At 47.2% G+C, this 16,223-nt stretch overlaps 1 protein-coding gene and 1 long non-coding RNA gene across 5 annotated transcripts in view; one reads left to right on the top strand and one right to left on the bottom strand.

The window, feature by feature from the left end:
- Positions 1-16,223, bottom strand: part of GEFmeso (Guanine nucleotide exchange factor in mesoderm) — a 74,014-nt gene that overhangs the window by 5,702 nt on the left and 52,089 nt on the right. For all 4 annotated transcript variants that reach the window (XM_033476834.2, XM_033476836.2, XM_076526134.1 and 1 more), the window contains exons 2-6: positions 3,039-3,590; positions 1,090-1,301; positions 911-1,011; positions 372-488; positions 79-229 (exon numbers count right to left, since the gene is read on the bottom strand). In XM_033476834.2, coding sequence (XP_033332725.2) covers positions 79-229; positions 372-488; positions 911-1,011; positions 1,090-1,301; positions 3,039-3,590 — 1,133 coding nt within the window. The remainder of the gene's footprint in view (positions 1-78; positions 230-371; positions 489-910; positions 1,012-1,089; positions 1,302-3,038; positions 3,591-16,223) is intronic.
- LOC117224129 (uncharacterized) lies at positions 1,301-15,856 on the top strand. The gene is made up of 6 exons (XR_004491133.2): positions 1,301-2,397; positions 2,532-2,561; positions 2,629-2,757; positions 2,925-3,576; positions 5,139-5,289; positions 15,283-15,856. It is a non-coding gene; the product is annotated as an uncharacterized LOC117224129 (long non-coding RNA).

Below are 16,223 nucleotides of genomic sequence, written 5' to 3'. Positions count from 1 at the left end.
TTATTTTCGTGATACAACTTCTTTTCCACCTAGAATGCCCATTCGTGCTCTGATCTCACTCGGTAGACAGTCGCTCACCTCTAAGAGTAAATGGTACTTCAGGATCCTCTGGACCGGCTTAAGAAGAAAAGATCCGAGCGGCAGCGCGTGTCTCAAAGCCGCTTGCCTTTCCCGAAACGCGTTCGCAGCTTCCTCTTGGCTCATCAGATCGGTCAACACGGAAACCGTCCTGCAATGATGGTCTACGTCAATGCCTAGCTTATACACAGCGTATCCGTACAATATTTTATTCGAACTTCAACGTTCGTGCTTGTCAGGTTGCTATAAAAACAATCTTCACCGTAGCCGAAGTAATCTCTTCAGCGATTTACCTCGGGTAATTGGTGCAGTACTCTGTGTACACCTTGAATCCTGAGTTGTGCTTGATAAATGTGTTTGCCATGCAAACAGGGTCCAAGCCGCACTTCTCGATTTCTTGAAGGAACTGACTGAAACGAAATTCATCGCCTAATCAATCCCCGAAACCCCTCTCATAGATACACAGGTTGTCCCAATATTATTGTACAAGCGGGTTCCTGAGGTCATTTGAAGTAACTTTTTCCTTAGCGAAAATGCAATCCGTGGCTTCGTTTGCGAGTTATCAACGAAAAACCGTGACGCCCCGCCCTCGCGACCTCTGCCGCCGCGTCAGACGGCCGGCGCGACGCGGCATTGGCCGGAAGGGCGGAGCGCTGGCCGCGCTCGCTCTCCGATTGGCCACTGTTTTTCGCTAATAACTCGTAAACGAAGCCTCGTAGAACATTTTCGCCAAGGAAAAAGTTGCTTCGAATCACCACAGGAACCTCTCGTTTCTCGCTTACACAATAATCTTCGGACACCCTGTCTCGTCGAAGGAGAATATTCTCGTTACCTGTTGAACTCGAAAATATCCTCGATATTGCTAAATAAGTCGCCTAGTTGCATTCGATGGGCAAACGATGCCGGATCGTTTCTCCAAAATATAAGGTAACCCTGGAAAATCGATAAATTTCTTCGATTCTGCTCGTCTGCGAAATCATGTAGAATTGAAGGAGCAAGACGGACACGTACTTGGATGATCTGTCGCAGGTGTTCGACGTAGATCGCTTCGGTGTCGACTATCTCGAGGAGCACTCTTTCCATGGGGTTCCGATGGGAGTCGCAGTACCGCGGCCTGTAGAAAGGTGGGTCCTCCTCCGCGCTGTTCCTCCTCTGGCCGCTGCCATCGTTGCCGATGCGACAGTTCGATTCCGAGACGGTGACCACGCCGCTGTCCCCGGAACCTGTTCGATTAGAAAATCTCTTCGGGGTCATCGACGACTCGATCGCGATCGATTTAGGCCCGAACGCGACACCCCGGGGGAAGCGCGATCCGGAGTCGGAAATATTTTAGAAATTCGTTTCCCAATGCATCGGCGGCCGACGGAGATTCCAAGGACTCCGACTTTCTCTCCCGGCGCGGCGCCGCGTAATAACCAGCAAATGACAGTAATGATAGCAACGGTGGCAATAAAGTTCTCTGTCTCTCTCCCTCTCTCTCTTTCTCTCGGTGTTCCGCGATCATCGAGGAAAACGTTGCTCTCCGCGCGGCCTGAATCGCGGCCCGAGAAAATGCGAGCCGTAAAGATCTACACGCCGGCTCGTAAAAAAATAGAAACTCCCTTCGCTTTTCTTTCGGGAAAGTGAAATAAAAGAAGCGGAGAACGTCGATAGGTCCGCCGATCCGCCGGTAAATTAACCAGTTAGCTGTGGCTCGACGAGAATATTTCGAGGCCGATCGTACGCGAAGCTGTTTACGTTGTTGTAAAAAGTAAGATTAGAAAAGGATTACAATATTGCTAGTGAATATTAGCAATAAAATTGTTAATTTTATCAAATAAAACCGCCTTCCTGTTCCAACGTTTCAACAGCGACGCTTACTCTGTGCTTCACGAGCATATTCGTCGTCGCTTGATTCTCGTGACACACATAGGTTATGTCAAGATTATCGCGAGGTTATGAAGTAGGCGCCGAAAAGGTGGCGCCACAGCCGACTGGTTAAAGTCCTGACGCTTTCCGGAAGAACTGAAGAAAAATGGAAGAAGAACCGGTGTCGATGGATCTTCGCCAGCGAATACAGTATTCTCTCGATAACTGTTGCGAAGACCTCTACGATAACTGCCAAAATTCTATCGCCGCCACCGAGGTAAGCCCTTTCTGGAACCAGTGAAACGTTAAACGTGCTCGATGACCGAGGCACCGTTGGGTCAAGCGTAGGGTGCAACGTTTTTCTACTCTTTTTGGTTCCTTCGTACGAAACTTTTATCGTCGCATTCGACTCGTTTTTCTGGTCAAGCTGATACGGAACAGGATATAATTGCGATTATAATTACTCGAGTGGTAAGTTGAGGTTTGATATAATTAGATCGCTTGTACAGCGTTTGGCGTTGTCTTAACCTTTACGCGGGCACCAAGGTGCCCATTTCTCTATGCCTACTTATAACTTCTTTTATGTTTTATGGTATACAATGAAGAGGAAAACTGAGTCGACAGCTTTTAGAACGGTACAACTCTTTTAAAACTGGCCTAAATGATTTGAATTTACTTTTTACTTGAATACTTCTTTTTTAGATTTTGCTATTACCTGGAATAAATAGAATATGGAAGAACTCTCGAACCGCGTTACCTGTACAAGGGTTAATCGGCAGAGCAAGATGAATGTAAAACGAAAATAAACGTTTCATCGGCAGAAATCCAAAAGTAAGTTTTTAATATATAATAATTTAATTATGTATATATATATATATATAATAATAATAATAATAAATTATTATTATTTTAATATTAATATATTATAATATTAAATTATTATATAATATATATTTAAATTAAATTTAAATTAAATTAAAAATCTCGACCCTCGGCAGCTCCTTTCCTTCTCACAGCACCTCTAGGATAGCTGTTACTCGGCGCAGTCGAATTAGGGACAGTTATCGAGAGAACACAGCACCTATTCCGAAATCGACTGCTCGACGGCTTACCTTGGGAGCTGGCGCAAGTGTCGGCCAGAGACTCGACGGACGCCAAATAAGGGTTCGCGTTGCAGGTGTTCCCCTGGTTGCTGCATCCGCTGGAGGATGTGCTGGACGCCACGGAGCTCCCCGACAGAGGACGAGCAGCGTTCCTGCATCTTCGATTGTACCTGAGCGGCGTCAGGCCGTTGCTCTCCCGCCGATAGTGCTTCTCCTCGATCGCGCGATCGGATCGATTCTCCTGCCGACTGCTCTCCAGGGGGTCGTAGACGACCCGGTCCTTCCGGACCTCGGTCTCGGGCTCCGGCTCCGGCTCCGCCGCGATCGCTTCCACCCGGCTGTCAGACCTCTCCTCCAGGGTCATCGCGGGGTCCTCCTGCCGGGATACGGTCGCGTCCGGACAGAACTGGCCCTGACAGAACACGGACCCTCGATGGGACACCAGGCTCAGCCGCTTCTGCAGCACCGTGGGAAAGACCACGTGCTCGTTGTAGCCATTTCCGCGACGCGCTAGCTCGTCGAACATACCCAGCATCTGGGGCACCAGGTCCGTGCTCGACCCTGCAAACACGAATCATTTTTGTTCGGAATCGCTTTTCTTCCAAAATTATTATATTATATATATTATATATATATAATTATATATATATTATTATTATATATTATATATATAATTATATATATATTATTATTATATAATTATTATTGCGCTCTTCTATTAGCATAACGCGGAACGTAAAGTATTAATAATTCTTCTTAAATGTTCCCTAATTTTTCTTCAGCTTGTAAACAAAAATGCACAATTTTGGAAAGAAGGTGATACGATTATTCGAGCCTCGCGACACGTTTTTACAGTCGAATGGCTCCAATAATCGTGTCGCCTCTTCCCAAATTGCCCAATCTGACCGTCAATTAGGGAGAATTTTCTGTATCTCGCTTACTTCGGTCGAGCTACACTCGTGTCAGCGCGTACTTCGGCGGCAAAATGTCCTGCACGTTTAAATTTACATACCGGTTTCCCGAAGCGATGTAAATTTACTCGTGCACCACTATATGAAAAAGGAACATTCGCTATTCCAGAACGACATTTCAACGGACCGCGGACTAGGCACATGCTCCCGTTCGGTTTTTAACGCGACAGGCTTTCGTCGAGGCCGCGATGTTTCCCGGTGTTTTCCAAAAACAAACGAATCCCGCCGGCGTAACGGCGGAAAACGACCGAATACGAAAGAAAACGAGGGGAACAACAAACCGTTCCAGTTTAGCACTTCCTGCGCTGTAAACCTGTTTCAAAGATGGCTAACAACTTTCGGAGGAACAGCCTTGCCGCGGTGCTTTCTGCCGTCGATACGTACATAAATAACCGGAACGGGTAAATCGTTGCGCCGGTAAATCATGCTCCGCAAAAATATACTCCGCTTTCTTTGCGTCTTCTCGATCGTGGCGATGGTGAGGGGGGGGGGGGGGGGTTAGATGTTTGCATTCGCGGCCCGCCGGCGAAAAAAATAACTTGCTCCCTTTCGTGGAACCGTTTTCGTCTTTGTCGCGGAGCAGAAAATTCGTAGCAATAATTTGTGCTTGCGCCAACAAAATTGGACAATTTTGGAAGAGCGTTGTTCGCCGGATCGTCCTGCAGACGCGAAACGCAGAAGCGTCGCGACGGAGCACGTGTTGGCCGCGGACGACGGACAAGTTCATTGCACGTTGATTCGCGGCGTCTGCCTCGGATGAGGGGAATCGGAAACCATCGAGACCCGCTCGTTTGTTTATACAATATCCTCGTGTTTCGCGGGTCGTCCCTTGTAAACGGGCGCACTGTCTGCCAGCCAGACTGCATCGTCGACGGCGTCGTCGACGACGCTGTGGTAACCGACACGCGATACGTATGCCCAATAAAAATTACAAACAGCACCTCGCCAGTAGAGAAACGGAGCTCTCTCAGCTTTAATAACGTTTATTTACATTTTGTTCGATAATATTATATTATCGAACATAATAATATTATTATTATTAATTATAATATATTAACTTTATTAATATTATTATTATTAACTATAATATATTAACTTTATTAATATTATTATTATTAATATCATCCGTTATTTGCAGCAACCAGTCGTCGCCGTTTTTCGGGCAGCTCGTCGATCAACACGGACCCCAAGATGTCATCGTCGACCTCGGACGGCCGCCCGGATCGACGATCTTCGAGAGCGAAAACTCCGACGCGAAATTTGGCGATCTTTTTTGGCATCTCCGACAGGTCCGAACACTTACAACTTCACTTCCGAACGTGTGTCGCACAGGTTTTTACAAGCAACCGACGCGTCGCTTCCTTTCTGGAACTCGCGCCGCGTGCAGTGTCTTAAATGCACTTTACCCGCTGCCATCTTATTCGCTCCGAGCTTCGCAACTAATTGACGAAGGGCATTGAAAGCAATCCTCTGATATCCAACGAGAGGCACGCTAAAACGAGACCTCCTGCGCGACGCGTTCTACCTGCTTGTCTTGACCTGACAGGTTAAATTACCTGCAGCCTAGTAAAATACGACAGAACTTTCCCGCCAACCCGATGAAAACGTGGCGCAACTGCTCGAATAATTGTATCTATTCTTCCTAAAATGTCCATTTTTGTTTTCAAGCTGAGCGTCGGGTAGGGAGAATTTACTGTATACAGTAATGTCTCTCTAATCGACGCTCGGATTGTTCACAAAAATGGAGAATTTTGGAAGAGGAGATACGATTGAGCCTTGCGGCTCGTTTTTTATGGTTATCGATTGTTAACAACTATAAAAACGAGCCGCAAAGCTCGAATAATCGTATCTCCTCTTCCCAATTGCGTCAATTAGGGAGACATTACTGCACTTCGCTTCTGTACGGTGATGTCTCCCTTACCGACGCTCAGATCGTGCATAAGAATGGACAATTTGGGAATATATTCGAGCGTTGCGGCTCGAATTGTTGACAATCGGCAATCTCTTCCCGAATTGTCCATTTTTCCGCACAATCTGAGCGTCAATTAGGGACACTGTACGTTTCACTGTATTTTTCTGTACACGCCGAGCGTCGGTTAGGAAGAACTCAAGTGTAATTAGTGGAGCATCGCCACATCCGGTTCACCGTTTAGGAAATACGGAACTTTTGCAAAATCTTCGCGCGCCCGTTAAAGAGAGAAAGGTGGAGACGAGAGACAAGGAGAGGAAAGAGAGCCCCTCTCCCTTTCTCTGTCGGCGCGCCGCTTTCCGCCCGGCTCCGCTCTGCTCCGCTTCGCTCGTTGCTTGCCATATGCGTTCCTCCCCGATCGCGATGTTGCACTTGGCTGGAACTCGGCTAATAATAGAACCGGTACCAACTTTCGTCTCGGCCTCGCGTGCACCAGCTTCCTCCGCGCCTGTCACGCTGGAAACCGATGACACGGTTCGGCCTTTTGCCGTTCGTCTCTCGTTCGCTGGCCCGTCCCATAAACCATAAGCGATACTCGCCTATCCCCCCCTCCTCTCTCTCGCCCCACGGGCCCCTCCCGCGCCTGCTAGACCGTCGCGTGTTTCACGAACAAGCGTTCACGGTCTGCGTCGATCGGTGGATCGATTCGGTGGTAGATCACACGAAACGATCGACGCGCGACTCGCTCCAATTCGCGTGGAAACCCGCGGCTTTTCGATCCGATCCCGGCCGTGGGAAATTGTTGGAAATTGGCTCGGGGGGCCTCGGGTGCATTGAACCTCGGCGTTGCAGCGCCGCGACGCGTCGCGCGAGCTACGGCCACGGTGACATTTAGGCCGTTTTTACCGTCAAAGGACACATTGTGGCGGCCAACCGACTGCTACGGGCGACCCGAGCTCTCACTATCTGCGTTCTCGGAATCGCGGGAGGGAAACGAATACCGCGGCTGCGACGGCTCGAATCGAATCCCGCGACTGCGACGGCTCGAATCGCCGAAAAATCGTCGGAACCTTGTGAAACGTTGTTCCGCGCGAATTTCACCTGCGAACGCGTCGAATTTCACTGCGATCTTGCACAGAGCGTCGTTGGATTCGCGCGAAATCGGCGCGATTTAACTTACCCCTCCCCTCGCACCCCTCGCGCTCTTTTCTCATCGCAGTGTCTCTGAAACGACGGGACGAAGCTTGACAACGCAAGCTCGGAAGGAAAGCTCGGTGACCGGGGCGCGCCGAATTCGATGAAACTGTTCGCAAGGGTTCGATAAACCACCCCCAAAAATTGACCTTATTTCGTTCGTGCTCGCTTTTTATTCTAAGCGAGAAATCGACCCTTTTTCGAAGCGACCCGCCTACGTAAATGTTTATAAATCGCAACCGAGAAATAACGAGCGAAAGTAGTTCGAATTGAAGTCGTACAGTATTCTTGAGTCGATTGATCTGTGCGAGGTTTTCTTGGAGAAAAATATGTATCACGTTTTTGCGAAAAAAGAAGGAAACGTAAATGTTGTCCAAAGAACGATACGCAACTTTCGTTTGAACCATTTTTGGGCAGCTGTTATCGTTCGCGATTTATAAACGCTTTCGTAGAACGTGCAACGTTACAAGCGAACGTGCAAGAGGAAGAAAATCGTTTTTTTTTCTGTAGTAATTTTCGTCTCGCGTTTGTGATCGTGGTACAGACGGTTAGCCGAGATTCTCCCGATTTGAACGAGCCCAAACACGATGGAAATCGGGCGACATTTATCTAAGAGCTTATCGCCATATACCGGGTGGTCAAAATGTATCGACCACCTTCAATATCTTACTTGCTTAAAAGGACGCGCGGAAACGTTGTTAAGGTCGCGTTTCGCGACTGTAATCAATCTAAAAATTATTTTTGAATGCGACAGAAGAATTTTTCACTGCAAAATCACTCGAGCCAATAATCGACCCAATAATCTAATCGGCCCAATTCGTAATAAATTTTATAGCAATAGAGTTCGCTTGTTTTCTGAACGTGTATCGGGGTTCATCGCAAAAGGTTTCGACGACGCTAACACGGCTAGCATAACATAACCACCGATAAAACAAAAAAACAGAACCGAAGCATTCGAGGGGTAACGAGATCGATCGAAAATCGTTACGTATTGGGAGGAGCATAGGAGGATCGAGATCTCGTTGTGCCGTCTCCGATTCGAATTCAATGAACCGGCGGGCAGCGTGGCGCCGGGCGGGCAAAAATAGCGTACGGCGAGCCGAAAGAAAGGGAAACGTCCGTTCATTGACGAAAAGCAACGAGAGAGCTTGGCCGCTGAAAAGTCTCAAGAGCCGGCCAGACCGCTTCTCCGTCCCGCTTCATCCTTCTTTCGCGCCCGCTGCTCTCTTGTATGCCGGCCACGTTGCTCTGACTCACCCGGCTGGCCGGCCGACGAAGGAGGAACGGTCGCAAACAAAGCTCGCGATTCAAGCTCCTCCAGCGTCGGCTCGGAAAGCCCGGTTCTCGCAATCGCGATGGGGAAACTCGCGCTTTCGATACGGAGATGCGTCTCATTTGCGCTCGTTTCTATGCAACGAGCCGCCTCGACGCGCTCGGTGCCATCGCCGATACCATCGCCGATCCTCCCCGGGATTATAATAACACATGCATTGTGTACGAACGGTTATGGTTCTCGCGATTCTACGCGCCGAAGATCATTCGGCGATGATGAATCGTCTCTGCGCGGCCGGCAAACATCGTGGATGCTGCAACGAGCATTGTTAATTGTTTATGGCATCGATGTATATGCATGCTCGCTGGGCGCACCGCGGTTCGACGGCGGAGACTGCGCCACAATTACTGTGTTTCGATTATTGTGCTGCAATTATTGTGCTTCGGTTACTGGGCTTCAATTACTGTACCTCAATTATTGTGCTTCAGTTACTGGGCTTCAGTTATTGTGCTTCAATTACTGTGCTTCAACTACTGTGCTTCAATTACCGTGCTTCAATTACTGTATTTCAATTGCTGTACTTCAATTACTGTACCTCAATTATTGTGCTTTAATTACTGTACTTCAATCATTGAGCTTCAGTTACTGGGCTTCAATTATCGTGCTTCAATTAATGTGCCCCAATTGCTGTGCTTCAATTACCGTGCTTCAATTACTGTGTTTCAATTGCTGTACTTCAATTGCTGTACCTCAATTATTGAGCTTCAATTACTGTAGCTCAATTATTGTGCTTTAATTACTGTACTTCAATTATTGAGCTTCAGTTACTGGGCTCCAATTACCGTGCTTCAATTACTGTACCACAATTATTGAGCTTCAGTTACTGGGCTTCAATTAATGTGTTTCAATTGTTGTACTTCAATTACTGTACCTCAATTATTGTGCTTCAATTACTGCGCTTCGATTAATATAGCCCAATTGCTGTGCCGCAATTATTGTGCTTGAATTACTGTGCTACAATTACCGTGTTTCAATTGTTATACCTCAATTATTGTGCTTCAATTACTGCGCTTCGATTAATGTGCCCCAATTGCTGTGCCACAATTATCGTGGCTTCAATTACTGTGCTACAATCACCGTGCTTCAATTACTGTGCCCGAATTATAGCGCCTTATTGTGCTTTAATTACCGCGCTTCAATTAATGCGCCGCAATTGTCGTGCCGCAATTATCGTGCTTCAACTGCCGCGCTCCAATTAATGTGCTCTATTTACTGTGCCCCAATTACTACGCTCCCGTCCTTAATACCGAGCCTCGACTACAGAGTTCGCAACGAAAATTTAATATTCGACATACTTTTGACATCGACCAGTTTTTACGAGTATACTCGTCGCGACACAAAATACCGCCACTTCCCGGTGACGAGTATACTCGTCGAACGCGGCCGACCGGTATTAATATTCCCGGGCTATTCCGCGGCCAGGGTCGGCCGCGTAGACATTTCATTCGATCGCGGCCGGCGTTTGGCTAACTATTCTGGTAAACGGATCCCCCATAACTCGTCCTTCGAACGATTTACGAGCGGTGTTCCGATTTGAACTCTGACCGTCGACTTGCGCGCGGCGGCCGTGCGCAGCCGTGCTCTATCGGCCTGCCGTCAGCGTTCAAAATAAAATCTGCTGTCAAAGTTATTCGAGCCGGAGCTGGAAGGGTGTAAACTATACCATTTGGTTGGCAACCAAGTAATTGCCGATTTGTTCGATGAAGTAAAAAATTTTTTTTTACTTGGAACGAAGTTTAATCCGTAATGTATTTTCCATTTTGTTCGATGACCTTTCGCCATCTCTCCGACAACTCGAAAATTCCACGCTCGTAGAAAGTCCGATCCTTTTCGGCCAAAAACTGAGTTAAGTGAGATTTTACAGCGTCGTCGTCGTTCAAAGTTTTACCACGAAGGGAGTTGTCCAGGGATCGAAATAAGTGGTGATCCGATGGCGCGAGATCAGAGCTATATGGTGGGTGTAACATCAATTCCCAACCAATATCCATCGATTTTTGCCGAGTGGACAAAGACGTGTGCGGCCTAGCATTGTCCTGCTGGAAAATGACACCTTTACGATCGACCAATTCTGCTCGCTTTTCCTTGACCGCTGCATTCAATTTGTCCAGTTGCTAACATTCACGGATAATAAAAAATAACATAATAATAATAAGAATAATAATTTTATAATATAACATTTACGGATATCATAAAAATGAGAGTGAGAGACATCTATAACTGAAATCGGCAATTACTTAGTTGCCAACGCAATATTTTATAAAAGTAGCAATATCTACCATTTTATAGCCAACCCAATATATGCGTATATCGGGTCCCACGGAGAAAACCGGGGCTCGGTATAATGCGTACGCTCGGTTTCCGCATAATGGAACCGTGAAACGCCGGGGCATTAATACGCGGCGATTTGAATGCGTGGTAAACGCGCTGGCGCGATTACCATCGGCGTTCGATGCAACCTTAATATACAGGGTGTCCCAAAAATGCCTCGCAATCCGAAAGTGGCGGGTTCCTCAGGCCATTTGAAGCAACTTTTTCCTTTACAAAAATTTTCTCCGAGGCACCGTTAACGAGTTATTAACGAAAAACAGTGACCAATGGAGAGGCGAGCTCGGCTGGTGCAAGGCGACCGAGCCAATGAGCGGAACTGGGCTTCGCGCGCTGGTTGGCTGGCCCGCCTCGCGTCAGCCGTACTCGATTCTCATTGGTCACTGTTTTTCGTTAATAACTCGTTAACGGTGCCTCGGAGAACATTTTTGTAAAGGAAGAAGTTGCTCCAAATAATACGAGGAACCCGCCACTTTCGGATTGCGAGACATTTTTGGGACACCCTGTATGTACACCGTCGGGGCGACCGTCGGGAACCACCGCGGCTGAAGTAGCGCTCGGTCCGAAGCTAATCGAGCCTAACCCAGATCCGAATCCGGGGCCGGGTACACGGAAAACTCCATTATAACTTCTGAAAGAGTTAACGACCTGGCATGCGAGCGAGTGCGCGAGCGCGCGCGCGCTCTTCTAGCTCTTCTATCTCTTTTCCCATTGTCAGCGGCGAACAAAGTGGAACGCGTGCGCCGCCGAAGGTGTTGGATCGGCGGCGGTGTCTAGGTTCTGGTTACGAAATCGTACGCTTTCTTCGTGCGCACAATGTCGAAAAGAACGCGTTCTCCCCCTCCGTTGGCCGCGTAAACGACGTAACGACGACGACGACGACGGCCACGTGCGGTTTGTTTTACGGTGTCCAGGTGCGAGAGTCAGGCGCGCCGCACAGTCATCGAAACGGAGACGCCGCGCGCCAATGGTTTGCGCCACTGCTCGATCGGCCGTCGCTGACAAAAGCGAATAAATCCCGCCGTTAATTTCGCCGGCGGACTAATTCCGCGAAACGAGCGGCGATCCATTGGTCGCGATCCGACACCACCGCCCGAGCCGCGGAAAATCTCGGCGACCGTTTCGAAATCCGTTGCGACCCGTCGTCGACGACGCAACGCCGTGGGGATCGATCGTTCGGCTTGATTCGAGTTGTTCGCGATTGTTCGACCGGCTCGCGCAGACGTTTTTTTTTTACTTTTTCGAGAGTTTCGCGTGCCACCGATTTTGAGATCGCGGTGCTAATCAGCAGGGCCCCGATGCAAATGGGTCAACGGGCCGGCTAAACGTCGCGCGGTCACGCACGACCACCGGTTGCTGCTCGCGCGCTCGTAAACTGTCTCGTTATCGTCGCCGGTCGTCGATCGTCGCTCGTCGAAAGTCGGGACGGGCGCTCGGAAATCTCGCGATCCGCCGATCGCCGTTCTATGGATTACAACAAATTTCTCCCGGAAATGCGAAATTCCGGGTTGCTGCGAATTTTCCTGGGTTGTTGCTAGTGTTACGCCTATGTAATCTGTTCCTGTCGTCGATGGTAACGTGCGACGGAGTCGGCATACGAATTGTCTTCGGATAGTGTTGTGTGGTATTCGAATTGTCTTCGAATTGCCTTCGTATCGTGTCACGTGGTCTTCGAATATCCTTCGAATCGTGTCATATGGCCGTCCGCATTGCTTTAGAATCGTCTCACGTGACCTCTGAATTGTCTTAGAATCGTTAGGCTGCCTTTGAGAATTGCCTTCGAATCGAATCACGTGGCCTACGAATTGCCTTCGAATTGAATCACGTGGCCTCTGAATAGCCTCCGAATCGTGTCAGGCTGCCTTCGAATTGCCTTCGAATCGAATCACGTGGCCTACGAATTGAATAACGTGGCCTCAGAATTGCCTTCGAATTGTCTTCGAATCGAATCACTTGGCCTCCGAATTGCCTTCGAATAGAATCACGTGATCTCCGAATTGTCTTCGAATCGTGTCATGTGACCTCCGAATTGCCTACGAATCGTGTCATGTGACCTCCGAATTGCCTCCGAATCGCGTCATGTGACCTCCGAATTGCCTCCGAATCGCGTCACGTGGCCTCCAAATTGCCTCCGAATCGTATCTCGTGATTCTCAAATCTTCCGGTCTCAATTCCGACCGCCGATCATTTCTATTAAAAATCACTATTCTCCCGAAAAAAAATACAATCTCCCTGCTTTCCCCGGCGTCCCCTCCGCGTTCCGTCGCCTTATCCCGGGCCCGACGCGTACCCGGAAACCTGCGCTCCGCGACGCGCGTCGTTCCTCGTTCCCGATCGTCCACGTTTCCCTCTTTTGCCGATTCGCGTCGGCATTCCCGAATCGATCCGACTCGTCCCCCGATGTGGCCGAGGATCCTGGCTCGTTCCACGGCCGAGGACTCGCGTTCCGGATCGCGGCGACGATAACAGAGAGAGATAAGATCCGACGGGCTGTCGCGGATCGTTTTCCAGGAGATCGGCGATCGGCGACGAACGGGAACCGCGCCGCCGCGTTCGTCCGGTAATTATACCATTAGCAGGCGCCACCGACTCCCGTGTAATCCGCGTAAAACGTTAACGCCTCCCGGAGGAGCGTACTTTCACTGGCGGCGCTCGTAAATCACGTTTTCGTGGCGTCAGACGGTTTCGCGGCGCCGGCTCGGCCGCGAGCCGCGAGCCGCAATTGCGGCCGATCCGTTGCGAAACACCCATTCGGGAGGGAAAAAAAAGATCGATCCTTCGGTCGAACGCGTGCCGCGGGAAAATCGGTGCGCAACGACCGTACGAGCGAGATTTCTGCCGCCGAAAGTCGAGAAACGGCGCGATCGCGCGTCGATCAGAAATTATTCGCGACGACGAGGCAAGCAAAAGCCTTTTGTTCCCCCGATTATCGGCGGTGGTGCTAAACGATCGTACACGATCGGTTAGGCTCGCTCCGTCCCCCGGAATGCATGCGTCGGAATGCGCCTGCGTTTCCGGGTGCATCTCCGGGAACAGATAAGAGGCACAAAAGGCAAGCCACACGGCGACAGCCTGGAATTCCGGGGCAGAGGAGTCTCACGTTGGCGGAACGTGATCACCGTACCAGTCTCTCTCTCTCTCTCTCTCTCTCTCTCTCTCTCTCTCTCTCTCCCGCTGCGGATACGTGAGCCGAATACGATCTCGTTCCTTTTCTGGTCGCTCGCCGGTTTTCTGCTTTTCCGGCATTCCCTGTGCCTGACCCGGCGAGCCGAGGCGAACACGCTGCTCGGAACGATTCGATCACGGCTCGACGCGACTCGCAGAGGATCCCCATTCTTCTCTACGTGATCGGGTTAGAGACCGGCGGATTCGCGGCCACCCATTAGCCGATACCGCGGGACAGCTTGGACCGGTGCCAAAAACGAGATACGCAACCGGCGGACGATGCGAATGTCCGACGAAACGTCCTGCGAACGTCTTCCGTACGTCTTACGTTGCGAAACAGGAGGACGGGTTGGGAGCGTCGTTTTTATTAGCGAGTTATGTAGCAAAGAAAAATGATGTCAAAACTGTATTTATTTCATTATTACAAAAATATAAAAATTATATTGTATATATTTGGAAATATAATTTTTATATTTTTATATATAATTTTATATATATTTATATTTAAATGTAATATATATATAATTATATTTAATAATATATTATTGATATTATTAATATATTATATATATTTATTATATATAATATTGAAATGAATATAGTTTTGATATAATTTTTATTTCATATAAACTATATATATATAAAGACGTAAATTTCAGAAACGACGTGCATTTTGGGATGTTTTTCGGATGTTTCTTTGTTTAGGTCGTAAGGCGCCTTAAAACGGACGTAAAATGGACGTCTTTTAAAACGTCGCGAGCTACCTGGGATTATTATTCGAACAATCGTATCTTCCCCGGCCCGTATTAACGCGATTAAAACGTTTACCGAGAATGACTAATTTCCGATATGAAAATACGTATGCGCGTCTCTGAATCGACTCGATGCAAAACGCAATTGCAATTGCGCTGTTGTCGGCGCACAACAAAAAGCGAAAAAAAAGAAAAAAAAAAGTGCAAATTGTGCTGAACGCCGCGTAGACAATGGGACGCATAATATATGTACTATGTGCAATGTTCATAATATATAATAATATATATATATATATATATATATATATTAATATAATAATATAATAATAATAATATATATTAATATAATAATAAAATATATAATAATATATTTTTTATATATAGTATATATATGTATATTCAAAAACCATTGAAATAGCATACAAATTATTTGTTGTACCCCCATAATTATAGCAGATATTTAAGCGACCTTATTTTGGTGAACCATCCTGTATATCCGTGATTAGTATAACGCGGACGGCACACGCATCTCGCGTTCAAAGAGCTCCTCTACATTCCAAAAACGATGTATCCTCGTACCATAATTGTTATTTCAATTTTCCAGCCGATTTTCGTTGAAGAACAAAGGCTCGCCGAGGAACGACAATGCACCGGGATCTCGATCAAATCGAGCCGATAAAAGTCCGGAGTAGGCACTCGAGTCGAACTGGGTCGCGATAACGTCCGGAACGAGAGCTGGAAACGAACCTTTCGATCTCGAACCAACGGGAGACGATGGCGAATATGCGCGTCGATAGCCGAAATCGATGGCCTCGACGGCGTCTCGAACAATTCCGGTGAACCAAGAAGAACGCACAGAAGCAAACGAAGCACACTTATCGTCGAACGATTAGGTCCTCTTTAATCGAAGCACGCCGAATCGAACGCGCGCTAATTGCGCCGCTCGGGCCGAAGAACTGCAGCGAATTGCGGCCGAGCGGTATCTCGAGGATTAACCCTTTGCACTCGAAGCGATTTTAACTGTAAATCTAAATTAACTTTTCCGACTTATGGTAGTTCCATTTTTAACGACAAAGTGTATTTCACGCGTGTGAGATTGAATCTTGTGACTCATACGACAGTTAGACTTTCAACAATCTTTTTATATCTAAGCTTCGATAAAATATATAAATATATAATATAAATAATAATAATATATATTTATATATAATAATAGTAATAGTAATAATAATAATAATATATAATATATATATATAATAATAATAATAATATATAATATATATATAATAATAATATATAATATTAATAATATTATATAATAATAATATATTATAATATTATAATTATATTATATTATATTATATAATATAATATAATATTATAATAATAATAATATATAATATATAAAAATATATAATATAAATATTATCTTGGAACGTGATGTAATAATTTTAGCGGTGCCTCGGAGTCGCCGCTCGAGTGCAAAGGGTTAATCTTGATCGTCGGAATAATCCGGCCGGCCGTAGGTGACGATGTTACGTTTAG

The sequence above is a fragment of the Megalopta genalis genome, chromosome 13 (assembly GCF_051020955.1).
Source record: "Megalopta genalis isolate 19385.01 chromosome 13, iyMegGena1_principal, whole genome shotgun sequence".
NCBI classification, from domain to species: domain Eukaryota; kingdom Metazoa; phylum Arthropoda; class Insecta; order Hymenoptera; family Halictidae; genus Megalopta; species Megalopta genalis.
The sequence above is the reverse complement of the archived record's forward strand: the minus strand, read 5'-3'. Positions and strand labels throughout refer to the sequence as shown.